Source organism: Peromyscus maniculatus, chromosome 1, assembly GCF_049852395.1.
Source record: "Peromyscus maniculatus bairdii isolate BWxNUB_F1_BW_parent chromosome 1, HU_Pman_BW_mat_3.1, whole genome shotgun sequence".
Lineage (NCBI taxonomy): Eukaryota > Metazoa > Chordata > Mammalia > Rodentia > Cricetidae > Peromyscus > Peromyscus maniculatus.
Genome location: NC_134852.1, coordinates 199,154,203 through 199,176,185, shown reverse-complemented (window position 1 = coordinate 199,176,185; position 21,983 = coordinate 199,154,203). Strand labels below are relative to the sequence as shown.

The 21,983-nt window shown below is 49.2% G+C and overlaps 2 protein-coding genes across 8 annotated transcripts in view; both read right to left on the bottom strand.

Annotated features, from left to right (window-relative positions):
* Positions 1–21,983, bottom strand: part of As3mt (arsenite methyltransferase) — a 200,719-nt gene that overhangs the window by 123,669 nt on the left and 55,067 nt on the right. The gene's annotated exons all lie outside the window — the stretch shown is intronic.
* The window catches only part of Wbp1l (WW domain binding protein 1 like), a 69,168-nt gene that overhangs the window by 36,107 nt on the left and 11,078 nt on the right, over positions 1–21,983 (bottom strand). Inside the window, exon 1 of one of the 7 annotated variants that reach the window (XM_006983334.4) lies at positions 8,940–9,658. The exons of 3 other annotated variants lie outside the window; for them this stretch is intronic. In XM_006983334.4, the coding sequence (XP_006983396.1) occupies positions 8,940–8,978 (39 nt within the window). In that variant the 5' untranslated portion in view covers positions 8,979–9,658. Of the gene's footprint in view, positions 1–3,884; positions 4,003–8,939; positions 9,659–21,983 lie in introns of those variants that run through there. 3 more of the 7 variants (XM_042264808.2, XM_042264802.2, XM_076563247.1) reach the window with 3 other exon arrangements.

Here is a 21,983-nt window from a genome sequence, read left to right as displayed (position 1 = left end):
TCTTTCCATTTCTAATTTATAAATATATTTGGGGTTATAAATTATAAAAGTACTTCCTCCTGTCAACATTGTATACTTCTATTTGATGATTTCTGTGTCAAACATTATATGGAAATGTTTCCAAGTATTTTCTGTATTAACTGTGAATGAATAGAACAAAATAAATGGCCTGTGATGGAAAAAAAAAAATAAAGTAAGCCGGTCCCTTCAGGAAAGCAAAAAAAAAAAAAAAGAAAACAGGCTGAGCAAACCATGTAAGCAGCATCCCTCTGTGGCCTCTGCATCAGTGCCTGCCTCCAGGTTCCTGCCCTGTTTGAGCTGCTGTTTGGATTGCTTCAATGATGGATTACCATGTGGATGTGTGAACTGAATAAACTTTCCTCCTCAAAAAAAAAAAAAAATTCAATCTGTGTGGTGCGTGGGCCTAGAACCAGAGTCTCGCTTGTGCATGGCTACTGAGGGGTCCTCGGCCCCCGTCACCCCTCACCCCTTAATGACTTGTAACACAGCAAAGTCTCTGGGGTCATTTCTACAAACGGTGACATGGACACATATGAGTTCACACATATGACATGTCACTCACACTTGTGTGGGGCACTCAAGCTTCTCAAACCTCTTAATCAGCCTGCCCTTGTCAAAAGTGGTCGAAAGTGCCACCACCTGAGAGAACCAACCCTGAGTCCACCCAGTTCATCGGTGACTTTTACTGAATCCTAAAAATGGGTCTTGGTCAAGTGAAATACCCTCTCTCCTTTCAGATTTATTTTTATGTGCATGGGTGTTTTGCCTGCATGTATGTCTGTGTACCACATGCCTGCTGGGTGCCCATGGAGGCCAAAAGAGGGGGCTGGATTCCCCGGAATTGGAGTTACAGTGTGGGTGCTGGGAATCACACCAAGGTCATCTGAGGGAGCAGCCAGGGCTCTTAACTTAACCACAGAGCCATCTCTCAGCCCCAAAATACTCATTGCTTTGCCCCCAAAGAATAGGTATCGCTTTCAGAGCTATGGATGTTGTGCTGACTTTTTTAAGAGATTCACCAGTGTCGCCAGCAGTGAAACAACACACACAGTACATCTCCTTCCGCATTTTAATCCTGATCCTCCTCCCACGGGAGGCTCCTACTGAGCTCCTACCAGAGCTTCCCTCACGTGACTCACGAGACTGTCAGCTTCGAATCCAGGGCTGGAGATTTATGCATCAAAAAGTTCAACACTGTTCAAGATAACTGTTTACTCCTACAAAGAGTGACATTAAAAATGGCTTCTCCAAAACAGATATGAGATAAAAAGGCTTTGGGACACAGAGGCTGTCTCCAAGACTGAAAAACTTAAAAGAAAGACTGACTCTAAAAGTGTGGCACCTTACGCTTTGAGGCTAAGACAGCCTTGGGTTTTTTGGGGTTTTTTGTTGTTGTTGTTTTTTCAAGACAGGGTTTCTCTGTGCAGCCCTGGTTGTCCTGGAACTCACTCTGTAGACCAGGCTGGCCTCGAACTCACAGAGACCCACCACCTGCTTCTGCCTCTGGAGTGCTGGGGTTAAAGGCTTGCGCCACCACTGCCTGGCTAGCCTTGGCTGGCTTGGGAAAGGGTGCAGGATGGGTCTGTTATTAGTCAGATACAGTAAACCTAAGATGCTGTAACAGGTACATGGCTGGAAATACGGCCGATCACTAAACTAACTGCTGCCTGATGTGTAAGCTGCGAGTTATCGGCAAGACTGAGATCGATCCCTGCCGGGGGTTGATGCCCACATCACACAGGGGAAGAGGTGAGATTTCAGGTCTAGAAGGGTTTGGTATCATCTCCTCCCCACATGCAGAAAATAACAATCTGTGCTTGATGAGACGTGATCCCCGCTGACTGAGGGGGCAACGGGATGTAAGATTCCAAGTCTTTGGGCAGGTCCTGAGCACAGGAGGCTTAGGAAGCAAGGGAAAAGTATGCTGCCTTCCCTTTACTACATCAGTCATTCCAGGCACAACAACACAGGCCTACAATCCCAGCGCCGGGGAGAGCGAGGCAGGAGGGTTGTGAGTTCAGAGCCAGCCCTGGCTGCACAGCGAGCCCTCCTCTCGAAGGCCATGACATCCACTCCCTCAGAACAGCAGCAGACTGGTGTCAGGAGTTTCTACCCTGGTGCTCTCCATGCCGTCACCACTGAGCCCAGAATCAGCCAACAGGGTCTAGACATTGCCAAATGTCATGGGTGCCCACTGGTGTTTGTCACACACACACACACACACACACACACACACACACACACACTCTCTCCAGGTTTGGGAGGTTTTTTGGTTCTTGTTTTTTGCTGTTGGTTTTTGAGACAGGGTTTCTCTGTGCAGCCCTGGCTGTCCTGGAACTCGCTCTATAGACCGGACCAGCCGCTGAAACTGCCCCTAGTTTTAGAGAGCTGCTCTAGACAAATCACATAACCGAGCTCTATCAGTCTCTTTCCTGATTGGCTTCTGGATTCGTGCTCTGTGAACCCCGTAGGACTGAGGACGGTATCACAAGTGCGTCTACTCTAACAAAAACCCATCAGAAAGCCCTGGACTTGAGGACTATGGAGTCGAGATGCCCTCAGAACAACACCCTCCCCCACAAACCCTACCCCACCCCACATTCTTGGTCCCTCACACAGCCCAGCAGAGAACTTCCCGGGGTTAAGAGCCTAGAGAGCTCATTTCCCAGATGGGTGAGAAATAAGCCCCTAGCTCCCGGGCCATGACAGGTCTACAGTAACCCAGCACAATATGAGCCTGGCCCAAGAATTCAGAACCTCGCTCAGAGGTGGCAGGGTGGCTGCACATTCCATGTCTGCTGGAGTCTGCCCCAGCTTATCTCAGACCTTCCTACCACACTCAGGGGTAGGATGTCATGAGTATTTGTGGTCATCGGGTAACCAGGATTTCCAAACCCTTGACTGAAAACCACACACTAACAAGTTAGGCACTATCTGAAACCAAGATTGAGACCTTGCGTCTCTGTTCAGTGGGAACTCCTGAAATCATGTGTACTGAGCAAAAGAGCCAAACAATAATAAATACAAAGCCAGAGGGAAGCAGCGCCTTGGAGGGACCACAGTATAGTGAACGCTGTGCCACTTCCAGGAAAAGAAGCCAATGTGCCACACTCCGGCCACTTGCAGAGCAAACAGCCTTTTCAGGAGTCACACGTGGCTCGTGGGATGCTCTTCTCTTACAGTTGAACAAATGACTTAGAATTAAGTCATTGACCAGGATTTAAGTCGTAAATATGCTTTTATTCACTGCTCAAAGCTCCCTGTAATGGACACAGAGAATTGCAAAGGCTATAGTTCTTACTCTTACATATTTGTAAGTACACTACATAATACATTTCAACATACTGATATACACACTAATCTGCAATGCAATGTACATCCTAGATGAGAACACTGATTAAAGAAATTCAGAAATATGGCATTATTTCTTTTCTTTGAGGCAGAGTCTTGCCATATAGGCCAGGTTGGCCTTCAGCTCACTACACAGTCAAGGCTAATTCCCAACTTCTCATTCTCCTGCCTCAGCTTCTTGGGATCACGTGCCCAGCAGTCACCTTGAGGGGCTGAATGACTATTTCCAGCAACAGAAGCCTCCTGTGAGGTCCAGGGTTCGAACTCTGGCCCAAGCCAGTGGCTATAGAGGACGCAGGAACAATAAAGGCGTCTCAACATCTAGGGCTGTGTCAACCCACTGACAGACCAGCAGCAAACAGCAGGATGCGCAGGGGCAGAGAACTAAAAGACCAGCGAAGTCTGCTAAGAAATGAGAAGAAATTTCCGGAAGACAAGAGATTTTTTTTTTAATATAACCAAATTAGGTTTTTGAAATAACCACATTACTGTTTTCATGGACTAAAATTTACCTCTTCAAGGAAAGGGGGTGGATCACACTTAAGAGGCATCACTGGAGGAAGTGACTGTTGTCTTTGGCTCTGTCCTAGAGAAAAGTCAAAGTCAACGTCAACAGACTGAGTCCTTGCCCACTAGGTCCTGTCCTTTCTACCACATTCTCCTCAGCGATGTCACAAAGAACAAGTCACACTCCTCTAGAAACGCAGCTCGGGAACACAGGCCTTCCTCACCTGCCACCGCAGGACAGAGCAGGAGTGTCCCCCTGGCTGTCGCAAGATTTTTACAATCAGTCCATAGTTCCCTTCCAAGCTGGAGCTTGCTTAATTTGCCCTGAACCTGGCCAGGCTCAGAAGGGTCAGGGTGACCAGGAGTCAGAGCCTGGTCCTCCAGAGAGCAGAGCAGACGGCAGGACTCACACAAGCCAGAGAGCTAAGGGAGAGGCCACTAACACCACACTCGTCTGCACTGGAACCCAGACCTCCGGATCTTCATTCTCCCTTTGCCTATGGAGATAAGAAAACCTCTCGATGGGTGGGATCCCACAGTAATAAATACTATCCCCCAAATAAATGTTGGCTAATATTCAGCAGGCCCAAAGCCAGAAGTTGACAAATTACCTCTTCCTTGTCCCCAGTCAGAACTCTCACCCTGCAGACTGGCCCAGGAGTCATCACAGGCTTTTTCCAGCTGGTGTGACCCTCAAGTCACTTTGGTTTGGTTTTGTTGTTATGATGCTGGGAACCAAAGCCAGGCAGGTGTTTGGCAACTGCTCTAAGCTATAACCTGGAGGCACGTCCTCAGCCCCTCAGGCCACGTGCTCACTTCCACACCTCCAGAGTAGCTGGTTCAGCACTCTGCTTGTATGGTCCATACAGCATCGGACCAAGAAGGATATGAAGACCCCAGTCAGTCAACAATGCAAACAGCAGCTGGGCACAATTGTGGATGCCTATACAGTCCTGCTACAAAAGAAGCCAAGGCAGGAAGATTAAGGGTTCAAGGCCACCCCCATCTCAACTTTTTAAGAAAGGTTACAAATAGTCCCTTAGGCCAGGGGTTGGCCTCCCATGCCCCTAATCATGACAAATTTCAACACGGGCAAAAGAGTCCAAGAAGATCTGAAGGCTTATTTTCAGATGCACTGGAAACTATTTCCAGTGTTAAAGGACATGCCCCCCCCCCCAAAATGATGTAGGCAATTTGGGGCACAGTGGGCCTTTCCCACAGAAGTAAGACAGTATTTGAATGTAAATTATTGTCTCCAAGGGTTAGCCTGTAATCCACTGACTACAACAACCGGTCACCCTCTACATCTAACAGCATCCACTGTGCAACAATCGACTCTACTGGACCGTGTCTGCACAAGGGGCATCCTGCCATACCTCCTGTCCCCTTTAAGGTCATGTGACGAAGGTCTGCACTTCCGAGTCTCTCCATCACCCATACACTCATTCTAGGGGAGACTGTGAACCTCTCAGGGGCCAGGAGAGCACTTTCACCTCTTTGTATTCTTGACGTGCTTGGAACTCTGCTTGCACAATGCTGTGCAGACAGAGAATGCTGATCCCAAGCCTCTTCCAGTATTAGCAAGCCAACCCCTCCTACCTCAGTCATGGACTAGAATCACTCCTGTCTGCAGGCTCAGCACCTGCTGCTGCAATACTGTTCTCTGAAAATCAGCCCTCTACCTTCCCGGAATACATGCTAGATGTTCTCTTCCAGAAAACCTGTTTTCTGATCTTGAGAGACAACAAAGGGATAGTGTGCCTAACTGTGTGCCATGTCTAAAACCTGGTACACGGCAGCATATCCAGGAAGTTTCTATACCCCGGCTCCTCCAAACACTGTACGATTGTTCTCTGGTCAACAAGGTAGCTTCTAGGGGCCATGCGCACTGTCCCTTGCATGAAAGAATTCATACATCCTGTGGCTCACTTGCTCTTCACAGACACTGAGTCATGCCATTCTATCTATCTATCTATCTATCTATCTATCTATCTATCTATCTATCTATCTATCTATCTTGATGAAGGGTGCTACTGGTCCCTCCTACTCCATAAAAGATCTGTAGCCTAGGGGTTGATTTCACCAGGTAAACTCAATCCCAAGATTCACAGAGGGAGGTAATTTCCTCATCTGCAGGAACAAGCAGAGGCAACCACCTCATCTGATCCACCTGGAAAACCATTCATCCATCGTAGAGGCTCAGACCAGAGACTACCTCAGGAAAGTCTGCCATGTCCACTCACTGGGCTGAGTCGTCAGGTTCACCACCCTCCATGACCTTACCCCTGGGCATTCTGTTATAGTCCCAGCACATTGTCCTGTCACTAAACCCTGGAGGCCAGAGTCCCTCAGGTATAGCCAGAAACACCTGGAACAACTTAAGAGAAATACTATTCCTGAGCCCCACAAGAATCTATAAAATCTACATTTGAACAAACCCCACTTCAGGTGACTTTTATAGCATATGAGGACAACTGTACCAGGTATAAGGTTCCTGGAAGAAAAGACCTTGTATCTTCACATCTTTGCATCAGTAAACAAGAACTCAGCAGACAGGAAGTACTTGCTCAGAACCCACGGGTTATCACCAAGGAACCTTTAGACAGCTGGCTTTACAGGGCTCCAACGCAGGACTGACAGGTACAGAAATGCTAGAGATAGCAAGACTACATAATCCACAAAACTTCTGCAGGCAGGAGCTGACCTGTGGAGCTGAGGGTGGCAAGGGCCCTTCAGAAGCCTTCGGGTTTAGCCGTTTGCCCAGGAAATGTTCAGAAGCCGGTCTAGAAAACTGGTGCTGGTCATTTAGGATGCTCTGGGGGTTTTAATTCAATGCTACCCACCACCTCATTCTCTCAGCTGAGTTGGGGTTCTGGGGCACAGGCCTTCTTCACCTTTGGCCACCCCACTATATAAGATAAAGGTATCTTGGTAAAGTAAGAAATGGCCATGGGGGGCGGTGCACACCTTTAATCCCTGCTCAATAGATCTTACCATGTTTGCAGGTTAAAAGTACTTTTCTTAGGGAGGAGTCAAAGTACTCACAGTGGGACCGTCACTATGCCAACTGCATCAGAGGACCACACGGGACTGTCACTGTGCCAACTGCATCAGAGGACCACACGAGACTGTCACTGTTATCAACTGCATCAGAGGACCACACGGGACTGTCACTGTGCCAACTGCATCAGAGGACCACACGGGACTGTCACTGTGCCAACTGCATCAGAGGACCACACGGGACTGTCACTGTTATCAACTGCATCAGAGGACCACACAGGACTGTCACTGTGCCAACTGCATCAGAGGACCACACGGGACTGTACTGTACCAACTGCATCAGAGGACCACAGAGGACTGTCACTGTTATCAACTGCACCAGAGGACCACACGGGACTGTCACTGTTATCAACTGCACGAGAGGACCACACAGGACTGTCACTGTTATCAACTGCACCAGAGGACCACACAGGACTGTACTGTACCAACTGCATCAGAGGACCACACAGGACTGTCACCATACCAACTGCATCAGAGGGCTGTTCTGAAGCCCACGAGGGAAGTGACAGAATGCTTCAGGTATTTTCCCAAACCCACTTTATTTTTTTTATTCTATGTGTTTTTCACATCATGTATCTTGATCTCATTCATTCCCCATCCCTTTGCATCCGCCCTCTGCCCCTGCACCCCCTCCCCGAATAAAAAAAAAATGCAAGAGGAAAAAAAGGAAGAAAATAAAATGAGAAAAAAAAAACCTTAAAAAGGGAAGGAATTAAAAATCTCATCATGGAAGCTTCATTGTGACCCAACAAGTCACAGCATATACCCCCTTTTCCATACATCTCTACTTGCAAGTGTTCACTGCAGAGTCCCTGGTCCGGTTCGAGGCCCCTGGCCCCCACTAGGACTCTTCCTGGACATCCTGCTGCCATCCTGTACCCAAATCCACTTTTAAAGAACTCCAGGAGCCGGGCGGTGGTGGTGCACGCGTTTAATCCCAGCACTCGGGAGGCAGAGCCTGGTAGATCTCTGTGAGTTCGAAGCCAGCCTGGGCTACAGAGTGAGTTCCAGGACAGGCACCAAAACTACACAGAAAAACCCTGTCTCGAAAAACCAAATAAAAAATTATAATAAAAATAAATAAACAAATAAAGAATTCCAGGCAGCTCCTGGGAATCCGCTCACCTTGCCCTCTGCTCAGAGAGTGAGCAGCTGACCCTCAAGGCTCCCCTCTGGACCTGAGGTCTGAGCTCACCAGTGGCTTTGCTTCCCCAGGGAACAAGCTGCAGAGGGGGTGTGTGCCTGTCCTCACCCTCCTGCAGCCCTGCTGCTGGGTACAGTTACACATTCCGATATAGACATGCCTCTCAGACCAAGGAGGGGGAGGGGGGTGTCCGGCTCTCAGAAGCCCTGGAACAAATACTTGGAGCAGTGTCTACACTCAGGGACAGCAGCTGGTCCCTTGCCACTGTTTTCTCATTCCACACAGAGCTACCAGCAGGAATTGAGTCCCCCCACCCCACCCAAACTGGCCAACAAAGCAATCAAGCCTCTGCCACAGGAGTCTGTGTGCCTCAGCAGGGCCAAAACAACCAATTCCAACCCCACCCCCCTCAAGTTGTCCAGGATATCCCTCAGCCACACAGCCACCCCTCCCCCAGTCCCTTCAGAACCGGTGGACTGGGAAGAAATCTCTCCTACCTCACCAAATCAAAATGGAGAAGGAAGAAAAGCGGGTTAGCAAGAACCTCACTTCGCCTCACCCCTCAACAGTTTCCTCCTCCACAAAGCTTCATAGGCGGCTTCGTGGCTACTCATGGAAAATCGGAAATGGACAGCCCTAGGGTCACCTCAGGGACATTGGGGATTAAGAATATGATGGCTCTGGAGGCTAGGAGCAACCAGCAAGAAGGCTGGAAACGTCCGTGTGGGAGCTAGCCTGTCAGGACTGAGACACTTTCTAAAATGCGCCCTCTACTCAGCACCACAGAACAATAACAACTCCCCCCTTCCTCCCGCCCCTAGCCCGATCCACGATGCACGGAGAACCAGTTCATTACCTGTCTAAGCCCCAAAAGGAAAGGCATCCTGCAGAGCATCGTCCCCTAACATTAACAGCACAGGGCTCTCAAAAGTTCGGGTCTCGGAGTAAGCATGGCCTGGGGAGGCTCGGGCGCTCTCAGTCTTCGGGAGCCAAGAAGAGAAAGTAAACAGAGTCCTGGGACCCAGCAGACGCCTGCTCTCCTCTCTACTCCCCCCGCCTGGCCCCGACCCACCCCCACCTTCTCGTGACATATCTCAGACGCAGCCCAGCCCAGGCGTCTGCCAAGGGGGAAATGACATCAGTTCAGCACAGCAGAACAACTTCGGACAGCTGCTGAGGAATCCTGAGGATGTGCCGTACACCGGTGATACGGTAAACCGGTGGTACCAGGACCAACCTAGAGTGGAGCCTGCTGGCTGCCCCGGCTCGGACCGGGCTCCCGGCGGGCCGATAAATCAAGTCGAGGAAACTAAAGAGAGCTGCGTTTCTCTGCATAGGGTGTTGATTCTCCTCGGGAAAGAAATTCAAGCCTGGTTACTGTCCTTTCGCAGAAACTTCCACCCCGCCTCACAGCACGTTTAGCGGCCGTCCTCACCCTCTCTGGGAAGAGGCAAATGCAGGGTGGGGGCTCCAGAGACATGTCCCCCAGCTTAGGGGACTCCAGAGGCATGTCCCCCAGCTTAGGGCCTCCAGAGGCATGTCTCCCAGCTTAGGGAGTAACTGGCTGCTGTCTCGGGCCCCCTGCTGTACAGGGGAGTTTATATTTCATAAACAAACTGGGCGTGTCCAGGTGCCAACATCTTTCCTCACTTGCCTTACAAAGGGTACGACAAGTCCAACCACACCCTCCAAGCTGCCAGTAATGCACATCAGCTATATTTAACCGAACTCTTGGTTCAGAAAAGCTCACTCCCTTAGATTTGCTGTGCTTCCTTTTGGAAAATCAACCAGCCAGCTTTGCCCAAGAAACAAAGACATCGGGGGTCAGCGTCCTGACCTGACCTTTCCTGGTCGGTGAGGCAAGCCAACTCTCAAGCGAATGGTAGCCTGTGGGAGCGCTCCCCAGACCTGAATCCCACACCACCAACAGCGTTAGCACAAGGTCCAGATTCGGGTGTGGGTTTGCAGAAATAACTCTATTGGGTGTCTGGGTGTGACATGGACTCCCCCACGGCGCTGTACCACACCCCCAGCTCAGAAATGACTCTCCGACAATTTTCAAAGGGAACTTTGAAGTTCAAAGCCACTTTTTAGTAACTTAGACTGCAAATTAATTACATTTCCTTCAACTCAAGAGTCCATATAGTTCGTCTTTGTCGAATCTTCTGCAATACTTTCCCCAGTGATATTTACTGAGGGCCTCCATGACAGTGCCACTCTGCTGGGCATGACTCATGTAAGCCAAAAAGATTTCTGCAAATTACCATCTCGAACCCCCACCTAGGACAAGAAATTAGCATGGCACAGCACCGAGTGCAGTGAGGTGCCCCACGCGCTGTCTGGTCATTAGTCCACAGACACACAGTGTGCTCGCTGCAGGTCACAACTGACGGTCAAGGTCACAACGACTTTTCTGACAAGAAAATTAATACGCCTAGCGGGCTGCGCCATCATGTGAGGCTCACGTAAGAACAAACCCCAACCTCACTGCTATAAGAAAAGAAGAAAAAACCGATGTACAGAGTGGTGGCCTCTCTGGGTGTCTGGAGCCCAGAGAGCCGCTTTGGGGCAAATAATGTATTCTCGAGACACACTGGTCTATCCCGTGCCCTCCTACACAAGCTAAACTGCCCGAGAGATGAGACTGCACATCAAGACTCAGCAGTCAGGACGACCAGGGCGGCCGCTTTCGACCCCTTCCCCTCAGGTCTTCAGTTTCCTGGCAACCCCTGGGAACCAGAAAACATGTGAGACACAATTTAACTTTGGCAAGCCAACTGGCGGAAATAAGTCAGGTCTCTCCCGGACAACTGTGGTGCGCACCGACCTAACAAGACGGACAGGCACCTGCGGTTCTTGGGAAAGAGTGAGTGCCATGATATGAATGTCCCCGTTTATCTATCCCACACCCACTGACCACCCACAGTGCCAGGCACTGTTCTCATCGACAGGGACACGGCCACTAAATAACTCCAACACCGTGCTTTGATGGCTTACAGGATTATTCCGTATTTCTTTTTGTTTGATGGGAGTGGAGGGTTGAGACAGGATATCACGCAACCCAAGCTGGCTTTGAACTCACTATTTAGCCAAGGGTATCCTGATCCTCCTGCCTCTACCTCCCAAGTGCTGCGATTACAGGCTTGAGCCATGACTCTTTGCCACATTTCTTTGCCCCCCTGACCCCTACTTTTGAGACAGAGTCTCAGCTAGGCCACACTGGCCACACACTCACTCACCTCCGATCGCCCTATCTCCACCTTCCTGGTTCTAGGATTAGAAGAGTGTACCACCACACCTGGAGAACGTGGGGTGGGGACAGAACCTGAGAGGTCGTGTACACCGGGCAAACTCTCTACCAGCGGAGCTACACGCCGACTCCTGCATTTCTAAACAATATTCATCAATGGCGATTTGGGAAGAAGTAAAAACTCCAACAGTGTTGTATCGCAGACTGACTTCCTCCTCACACATCATCCCTAGGTGGCCACTACTCCAGACAGGGCTTCTAATCAGCGGTTGTCTGGCTTCGTCTTCATACAAGATTATACATTTCTGAGCACAGGGCAGCATTTCAGCCAGAAGCATCATCGCTAGAACAGCACCAAACGCTCTGAAAAAAGTGCTGACGACGTTTCACGCTAACCTACTTCTTGCCTAGGCCTGTTGGCAACTAACATTCCTTAAGCAATGAGATCCGGGGGTGAGGGCAGAAAAGAAGGGGGGCTGGCTAATTCAGGCAGTCTCGGGGAGATGAGCTCCCCTTATGCCAGGCCCTAGAAATATCACCACAACCTAGTGGCAAATATCACCACCACAACCCAGTCAGTCCTGGGACTGGAGAAGCAGGACGGCCACTGTCACCAGCTCGGTGCCACCAGCTGGGAGATTCTTTCATCTCACGTGATCCAGGCTCAGACTGGATGAGCCAAAAATAAAGTCCTCCTTCAAGTAATCTTCGTCATCTTCCTGTCAATGCAGAATTAAATTAAATGCTGAATTTACCAACTTAAAAAAGGAAGTCACACTAAACTAGAATTAAGCAGGATTACGTTGTCAAAATGCTGTAAGTTAACCACTGCTTAGCACCCGGAGCCGCGTCTGGGGCAATCCTCCTGTTGACTCGGCCCTCTCTCCCCAGAGAACCCTCCACGACAGCATTGCCAAAGAACGTCACCCTTTGGGTTCTGGTTAACTTCCTATTTTAAGACACACTGCGAAAGCACATATATTCACAGACTTCATTCTTTGATGCAGTCCGTTTAAGGCTTTTGACAGTGTTTTTTCAAGGCAATCTATACATCTGCAACTTTTCCCTCCTGGAGCAGAAACAGAGAGCTGGTTATTTGTTCAATCCTAACTACAAGGCAGACTCTGAACGCCACCTCACCAACACCTCAGCCCCACAACCCCATGATGTCATGGGACTATCCCTATTCGGTGGCAGAAGCCGGGGCATGCGGCACTCGCTAGCTGTGGGAGAGGAGACTTCAACAAAGACTCTGGCTTCAAGGGTTCTTTATGATACAAGAGTCAAGATACCAGAAAGGGGGGGGGGGGAATTAATCCAATAAGCAGATGTGAGGCTCAGTGACTGCGAGGCAGATCTGCGGACAGACAGCCTGGTGTCGGAGAATTCCTTTAGAAGACAGACTCACAGGGAGCGGACAGCGGTGTGAGCAATGAGGAATCCGGGCCTCGGCAGGCACCCGATTTGGTGAACTGAGTTCTACGAGACTATAAAGGACTGGGGGAGCCCTCAGATTCTCATGGGCTCTCGATATGTAACAGAGCCCACACAGGGACGGAGCTGGGGACATTCCTGGGCCTTGGCTCTCTCCATATGGAACTGTCCCTGCTCCCAGGTCTTGGGACCCACTGAGGGCAGACAGGAGAGCTGAGGGTTGGGGGGTCTAGTTTGCAGTCAAGGGGTGTAAAGCAAGAATGCTGTTGTCAGAAAGGACCCTGCCAGGCTTCTGGGGTGGCAGGTGCTCTGTAGGCCCAAGGCAGCCACGTTTCCAGCACAGGCAGCAAAGATCATCTAAGATTTTATCTTTCTTGGGTTTGGGCACAAACCCATTTATTTGTGTGAAGGAAAAAAGTACCACAGAAGGATAGAGAGATGGCTCAGTGGTTAAGAGCACTGGCTGCTCTCCCAGAGGACCCATGTTCAGTTCCCAGCACTCACATCAAGCAGTTTCCAACTGTCTGTAACTCCCGCCCCTGGGTATCTGGTACCTCTGAGGGGACTACACTCATGTACACCCTCCCATCTACATATAATTAAAACTAAAACTAAAACTCTGAAATGGCTATGGAAAAGTTGAGTATTTAAAAAAAGAAAAAAGTACCACAGTAAAAGCTAAGGGCACGAAAGAGAGACATCTTTGTGCGATAGAGCTATGTGTCAACAAAATGATCCTGAGGTAATTATGGTGGAGAACGCCACGGGTCAGATCCCAACCCCAGACAAATAGTCACAGACTGCTGCCAAGCAGCAGAGCATAGACTGCTCAGCCGCCAGGAAGCGAGAATCCTGGCTTAGCTGTGTCCGGGAGCTGGACAAGGGCAGCAGGCACGTAGCAGGCCTGCTGGGGCAAGAACAGCACACTTCGCGCACGGAGTTCCATGAGTCACTCAGCTGGTTCCTTCCACAAAGCATCCTGAAAAGCCCACGATTCCTCCCCTTGGGGGCTTTTCAGGGAAGATGGCTGGGGAAACAGTCCTTAGCTGCAGTGTGTGGTCACTTGTTCCACATCAAATGCTACTCAGAAAAAGGAAGATTCCAGCAGACAGAGAGCTCCTATGTCCCAGACAGAAAAAGCCCATGTGGTGGTATTGTGTTTCCCAAAATATTGTGTACTCTAATAAACTTATCTGGGGTCAGAGAACAGACAGCCACTAGATACAAAGGCTAGAAAATGGTGGCACTCACACCTTTAATCCTAGCATTCCAGAGATAGAAATCCCTCTGGATCTCTGTGAGTTCAAGGCCACATTGGAAATAGCCAAGCATGGTGACACACGCCTTTAATCCCAGAAAGCCAGCCTCTAATCCCAGGGAGTGGTGGTAGAAAGCAGAAAGATATATAAGGCGTGAGGACCAGAAACTAGAAGTTTTTGGCTGGTTAAGCATTTGGCCTGGTTAAGCATTCAGGCTTTTGAGCAGTAATTCAGCTGAGACCCATTCCGGATGAGGACTCAGAGGCCTCCAGTCTGAGGAGACAAGACCAGCTGAGGATCCGGGGAGGTGAGATAGCTGTGGCTTGTTCTGTCTCTCTGATCTACCAGCATGGACCCCAATAACTCTCCTCAGGTTTGATTTTATTAATAAGTACCTTTAAGATTCCTGCTACAAGCCCACGCTTTAGTGAGGTGAGATAACTCACTCAAGGATGTACAACTCACAAGAGATGGAACCGGCATTTCACCCGGGCCTTGTGTGGCTGCAAAAGGGTTTTGACACACACAGAAATGGTATTTTGATATTAATTATAATTGTCGCCCGGCCTCATCTGTGATCTCCTATTCCTGGTTGCCTCCAGCCACCTGGAGGAACTGTGGTGGTCAAGTTAGTCTAGTCCTGGGGGATGATATTTTTAGTGTATGTGCTGCCAAAGCAAGCAGAGCGGTTAGTTACCCAGCGTGGGACAAACACAAGCATCCACTGAAACACACACAGGCTAATAAGTAAAAGGCCTGGGTAGAAAGATCAACCCAACAGCTACTGAGAGACAGAACAGCACAAGGCGGCCACAAAAACACAAACTGGGTTTGTGTGGGGAAAGTGAGCACGATGTGCAGAGCCAAGCATGATGAACACATGGAGCACGTGAGAAAGAAAGGAAGAGGGACGGATCAAAGCATGGTGTGCACACTCGTAATCACAGTACTTGGGAGGCAGAGGCAGGAGGATTACCACAAGTTTGGGGTCAGTCTGGCATATACAGTGAGGTCTAGGCCAGCCAGGACTGCCTCAAACAAAAACAAAGCCAGAAAAAAAGAGAAAGAAGCAAAGATCAGTTAGTGGCAAGCGGATTGGAGGCTGACACGCATGTATGTCTGGAATCCCTTCAAACGGGACATTTTCCCGAGTGGGAAACATGACAGAAGCTCCGGGGACCTCATTCCACTCGGTATCCAAGGCCCGTGGCTCACTGTTTTGATTATATTGGTTGCTTCAATATGGCCTCAGGGCTGGCTTTGCTCTAAGTGCAGGGGTTAGAGGAGATAAAGATACATCGGTGGTTCCGCCTCGGTGGGTAGTCAGTTGATTTTGGGTTTTGAGATAGGGTCTCACTTTGTAGCCCAGCTGACCTGGATTCACTACATAGGCCTCAGCCTCCCCCTAGTGCTGGGATTACAGCATGGGCCACCAGCCTGCCTTCAATGTTTTAAAGGGCAAGAGAAGTCAATTTGCAGGAGCCAAAACTCACTGCCGACAGTTTCCACTTCTGCTACCCACCAAGCAAATCCTCCTAGAGTGGAAAGATCCTCCAGGGAGGAGAATCCGCCCGCCATGCTGGCTCCAGAACTTGTGATGCTCACAGTGACAGGGGGCATCACTGATGATGGACAGGCTCTCCCAGGAGCTGGCGCCCGAGCAGTTCAAGTCTAACCAGGGAGGCAAGCATGGAAATCAGCAGCTGTCTGAGGACATTTTTCACATCTCCTGAACCACACTGAAATAAAAGGACCAGGGGCCGGACGGTGGTGGTGCACGCCTTTAATCCCAGCACTCGGGAGGCAGAGGCAGGTGGATCTCTGTGAGTTCAAGGCCAGCCTGGGCTACAAAGGGAGTCCGAGGCCAGCCAAGGTTACACAGAGAAACCTTGTCTTGAAAAACAAAAATGATGAGCCGGGCGGTGGTGGCGCACGCCTTTAATCCCAGCACTCGGGAGGCAGAGCCAGGTGGATCTCTGTGAGTTCGAGGCCAGCCTGGACTACCAAGTGAGTCCCAGGAAAGGCGCAAAGCTACACAGAGAAACCCTGTCTCGAAAAACCAAAAAATAAATAAATAAAAAAAAAAAAAAGAAAAACAAAAATGATGATGATGATGCCACGCACTCTTTTGTAGGCATAAAGCCACCATGATGGCTGACCCACGGAAAGGCTTACAGCATTTCAACCTGAAGCAGCCCCGGGAGGATGATCCCACTGTCTGAAGAAAGCATCTCATTGGTTCCACTCACTTGTGACTCTTCACAACTGCTCTTCCAGCTCCTCCCTCCCAGCCTAGCTCCTCCTCTAAGGTCTAAGTGACTTGGGGGCAAAATGTGCTCTTTTTAGGTTTTTTATAAAGTTTCATGTAACCTAGGTTTGGTGAGGATCTATGTCTCAACAAAATAAGGCAGAGAGAGCAACTGAGGAAGACACCCAAGCTCAACCTGTGGTATCTACACGCACATGCACACAAGTGCACGGGCACACACACTCCCACATGCACACAAGTGCACGGGCACACACACCCCACACACATATACACCACACACAGGAAGAAAAGGAAGGATGGATGGATGGGAGGAAATAGTTGAATTCCTACACATGAGTGCTGGTAACATTTTCCTGGCCACCAGAACCCAACAAACCACTACCCGATCAAAAGAGTACCTGAAGCTGAGCCAGGGTTCAGGAAGTTTGATGAAGGGGTTGGAAAACCCTCTGTGTGTACCCATTTATTATTATTATTATTATTATTATTATTATTATTATTATTATTATTATTATTTGTTTTTTGAAATAGTCCCATGTAGCCCGGGCTGTCCTCAGACTTGCTACTTGCAGAGGATGACCCTTATTTCCAGTCCCTCCGGCCACCACCTCCCAGGTGCTGGATTACAGACCTACACCATGCATGGCCTGGTGTCTCACTATCTGTAAGTTTAACTTCTCAGCTGAGGAATTACAAGTATTTAAACCATCTCACAGGCAAAACTCCCTTTCTCACTGTAGCACTAGGACAAGAGCCAACTTCCTCACATGTTTTGTTCATCATGGGGAAGAGGCTGAAGCTACTTGGTCTGCCCTAGTCCAGAAAGATCTGCAACCCCTGGAGGGACCTCTTAGCACAAAGGATGGTGAAATTCCACAGGGTCAACCTGGAAGCACAGGTAAAGTACCACGCTGTCCCTCCACTCCTGGATCTGACATAAATGATCTGTTACACACTCCTTCACAAAGGATGCTCAGCTTTGTGTCACGTGACACCCAACCACAGTAACACCTAACCCTGGAACTCACATGCACTGCCACAGCATGTGTGTCCCATACCTTCCTACACACACACAACAGTAATAATAATAATAATAATAGACAGGGCTGGAGATGGCTCAGTGGTTAAGAGCACTGGCTGCTCTTCCAGAGGACCTGGATTTAATTTCTAGCACCCACATGGCAGCTCACAACTGTCTGGGTGTCTGACCCCTCTTTTGGTCTCTGTGGACACAGGACCCATCCTTGGTATACAAACACAGATGCAGGCAAACACTTATACACATAAAATAAATAAATCTTAAGAAAAAAGAAGACGCACAGGGCCCCCAGGACTGCTTTATGAACATCTGCTCACAGCACTGTTACCTCTGGTGTCTTTCCATCCCGTGGGTGTTTCAGCAGCACGGCCCACGTACTGGGACATGGCCAACACGGTACATGAGGGCGGGCACCGTTAGCCAAGCAGGGACCCACAGGTACAACCCTGGCTTCTGGAGAACCGAAATGGGAGAAAAGCCGCTAACGGGGGTCTCTTCAGCTTTCCACATCTCTCTGAACAGTTGTGCAATCTCGGGTGAGAGGAGGAATCGACGAGAAACCCTTGCTACACTAGCAATGGAGGGGAAATCCAGAGTTAACTGTTCACGTCCTGCAGTGCACCAAGGGTGGAAAGAGATGTCTGCACCAAAGAAAATGAAGAGGAAAGCGGGGTTCACTATAATCAGACCCGACTGGGTGAAACTGAGCCAGTGTTGGGCGTGGTGATGCACACCTTTAATCCCCGCCACTACTTGAGGGGCCGAAGCGCTCGGATCTCTAGAGTTCCAGGCCACAGAGTGAGACCCTGTCTCTCCAGACAGACAGACAGACAGAGAAGCTAAAGCTGGAAGAGCATTTCGGATACGCACAGGATTGAGAAGTTTGAACTCACTGCTTATTGAAAACTAAGTCTCATAAAAACTTTTTAGCCTCTCTTAAGAATGATGCTATCAGGCCAGTGGTGGTGGTGGTGGTGTGGCATTAATCCTTTAATGCCTTTAATCCCGGCACTCTGGAGGCAGAGGCAAGTGCATCTCTGTGAGTTCAAGGCCAGCCTGGTCTACAGAGTGGCTCATAATGGGCTCAACTTTGTAATACAATTTTTACTCCTAGCTCTTAAATTCTCATATACAAGATCCTCTCCTACAACATTAATGGATTATGTCAATTTCTTAGGATGTGATGTGGTACAATGGTTACATTGAATAACAAAACTCTTTTCAAAAAAAAAAATTTGTTTTTGAGGGCTGTGGTTGGCTCCTGCCTTTAATTGCAGTACTCAGGTGGTAGAGGTAAGCAGATCTCTGTGAGTTCAAGGCCAGCCTGATCTACACAGTGAGGCCCTGTCTCAAAAACAGAAAGGGGGGGGGGAACCCATGCAATAGGAGAAAATATGCAACTTATGCATCTGGTAAGAGTCATAGACTTCCTAACCAAGGGACTCTTCAGAGGCATAGTTGTTAGTTTATGTCTACCCCTCTCCAAAAGAAGCAGACTTCTCTGGCCATCCGGACCTCGAATCACAGATGCTGGCCGTGGCGCTGTCCTGGCCATGCCGACAGCAGTGAGGCAGCTCAGAGGTACAGCATCTGAGGAGCAAACGCAAGAGCTCAGCCCATTGCCAGTGCTGGGGAAAACAGACCGAGGCGGCTCGGAGAGGTTAGTGGGCTCCTGCCTGAACGGTGGGTGCCGCAGCCATGTCTGCAACGGCCACCGGAGGCGCTTTAAAGGCAAGATCACTGTCCCGTCTGTCACACAAAGGCACTTAAGCTGGGCAGAAGACTGGATGTCTCCTTCCAAAAGACTTACACAAATACCAACTAAGCCTATGAAAAGGGCTGTGGCAGAGTGCTTGCCCAGCATATATGAGGTCCTAGGTTTGGTTCTCAGCCCCGGACAAAGAAAAAACGTACAGAGTCAGGTTTTCCACCCTAAACAATCAACCAAAACAAACAGCAAAAGTCAACACCACTAGTCACTAGGAAAATGCAGATAAAACCTCCATGAGAAACAGTCACACCCCCTCCTCCATGGTAAAGCAAAACAAAACAAAACAACCCACAAGTTAGCAAGTCCTGGAAGTCGTGAGAGACCTCAGATCCTCATCTACAGCTGCTGCGGGTGTGAAGGACGCAGCTCCTTCACCAACAGCCCAACCAGCTCCCAAAGGTAAACACAGTCACCTCAACAGCACAGGATCCAGCAACTCTGCGCAGGTCATCGCTGGGAGCTCTGAAAAGTTACTAAACACTTGTAGACCAATGTTCACCGCAGCGCTGTTCACACTTACAGACCAATGTTCACCGCAGCACTGTTCACACTTGTAGACCAACGTTCACTGCAGCGCTGTTCACACTTACAGACCAATGTTCACCGCAGCGCTGTTCACACTTACAGACCAATGTTCACCGCAGCACTGTTCATACTTATAGACCAATGTTCACACTTATAGACCAATGTTCACACTTACATACCAATGTTCACCGCAGCGCTGTTCACACTTGTAGACCAACGTTCACTGCAGCGCTGTTCACACTTGTAGACCAACGTTCACACTTATAGACCAATGTTCACCACAGCACTGTTCACACTTATAGACCAATGTTCACCACAGCACTGTTCACACTCATAGACCAACATTCACCGCAGCGCTGTTTACAACAGCTTGAATGAGCATCAGCTGATGAATGCAAACTCGAGTGCAGTGTGTCAGAGTTAGCGGGAAACGAAGGGTGATACATTTCCTTGTGCACATGAATGAAATTCTCAAAGAATAAAAATATATATAATTTTTAACATTAAATGGCAGCCTGTAGTGGCGGCACACCCCCTTGATCCCTGCACTCTTTTTTGAGGCAGAAACCGGTGGATCTCTGAGAGCTTGGGGCCAACTACATAAAAGAAAAACTGATACATGACCCAGCGCAGACACCCCTGGACAACTCCATGCTGAGTAAGAGAAACTAATCATAGAAAGTCACTGGCGGGTGGGAGAGATGGCTCAGAGGTCAAGAGCACTGGCTGCTCTTCCAGAGATCCTGAGTTCAATTCCCAGCACCCACATGGTGGCTCACAACCATCTGTAATGAGATCTGGTGCCCTCTGCTGGAGTGCAGGCAGAACACTGTGTACATAATCAATCAATCAATCAATCAGTCTTTTAAAAAAAGGAAGTCATATGGCATTCTTCACCCCTTCCTTGAGGCAGGGTCTCCTACAGCCCAGACTGACCTGGAACTTGCTGTGTAGCCAAGGATGACTTTGAACTTCTGATCCTCCTGCCTCCCACTCTGAGTGCTGGGATTACAAGCATTCACCACCACTCTGTTTTATGGAGGACCTGGGATCGAGCCCAGGGCTTAGTGCACTCTAGGCAAGCACTCGACCCACTGAGCTGTGTCCCAGGCTCTGAGATTTCTCTCTGAGGTGATGACAGGTTCTGAAATTCAGGCAACCGCGACAGTGGCCCAGCGTTATAAATAAATGGAAAACTACTTTCCCCTAGCTGGACCTCTGAAGGCAAGAGGGTCCTTGCCACCAGCAGACCTACCACAGTCTCCCAAACACTTCGTCACAGCTGTCCATCTGCTCAAATTGCCACGGTCTGACCAAGAAATATGATACCTGGTGGATCTCTATGAGTTCCAGCCAGCCAAGGCTACACAGCAAGACCCTGTCTCAAAAAGCTGGGGGGGGGGGGGGCGGGAATGAGCCCACTGGGCAGTGATGGCGCACACCTTTAATCCCAGCACTTGGGAGGCAGAGGCAGGCGGATCTCTGTGAGTTCGAGGCCAGCCTGTTTACAAAGTGAGTTCTAGGACAGCCAGAGCTGTTACACAGAGAAACTTGTCTGGAAAACACAAAACGAATAAATAAACAAAGCAAGAAAACCAATGCTGGGAAAAGACTTCTCTGATATGCAACCTGATGCACAGGCCTCAGGGACTACAACAGTCTAAAGTTAACCAAAGCAGATTTTTAATTCCTCCACTGTGGGAGGTGCCAAGGGCACTGGGAAAACCAGGAATGTTAAACACACAAGGTTGTTCCTTTAATTCACAACCTGTTATCAGCCTAGAAGGCTGGGAGTGGGTTAATAGCCTGGTGACCACAACCTATCTTCCCCAGACCCTTATCAAGAACTTGTCAGTCTATAGAACTGTCTTTATGGAAGGTGTCACATGTAGTCAATCTACAGACCCCATCTTATAGGAGATATCACGTGTACTTTACAAAGAGTTTTGATGTAGTCATGTTTTAAGCCTTATTGTGCACATAGGACCGAGTTAATCATCACCAGGAAAGTTTTCATCAAATTGTGCTATGCTTAGATATGCCTAAAATAAATTACTGGGGTCAGACTCCCCAAGTTTGAACTAACACTAGCTACTGAGCCGTGTTGCAGGAAACGGACTCTTGCGGATCTTACTCTACTGGCTGTGGTGGTCACAGAGACAACCCCCACCCCATTCCACCCCACCCCAATCCGGGCACTCCACTGACATCCTGGGTCCAGGAACAGAGACGTCTCGATTAAGGCTTCCCCAAAGGAAAGCTAACACCGACCGAGTGGTTACTATGCGGCAGGCACAGTTAGGTTTTACGAGTATTACCGACCAGCGCTAACTCCCACTACAATTCTATAACA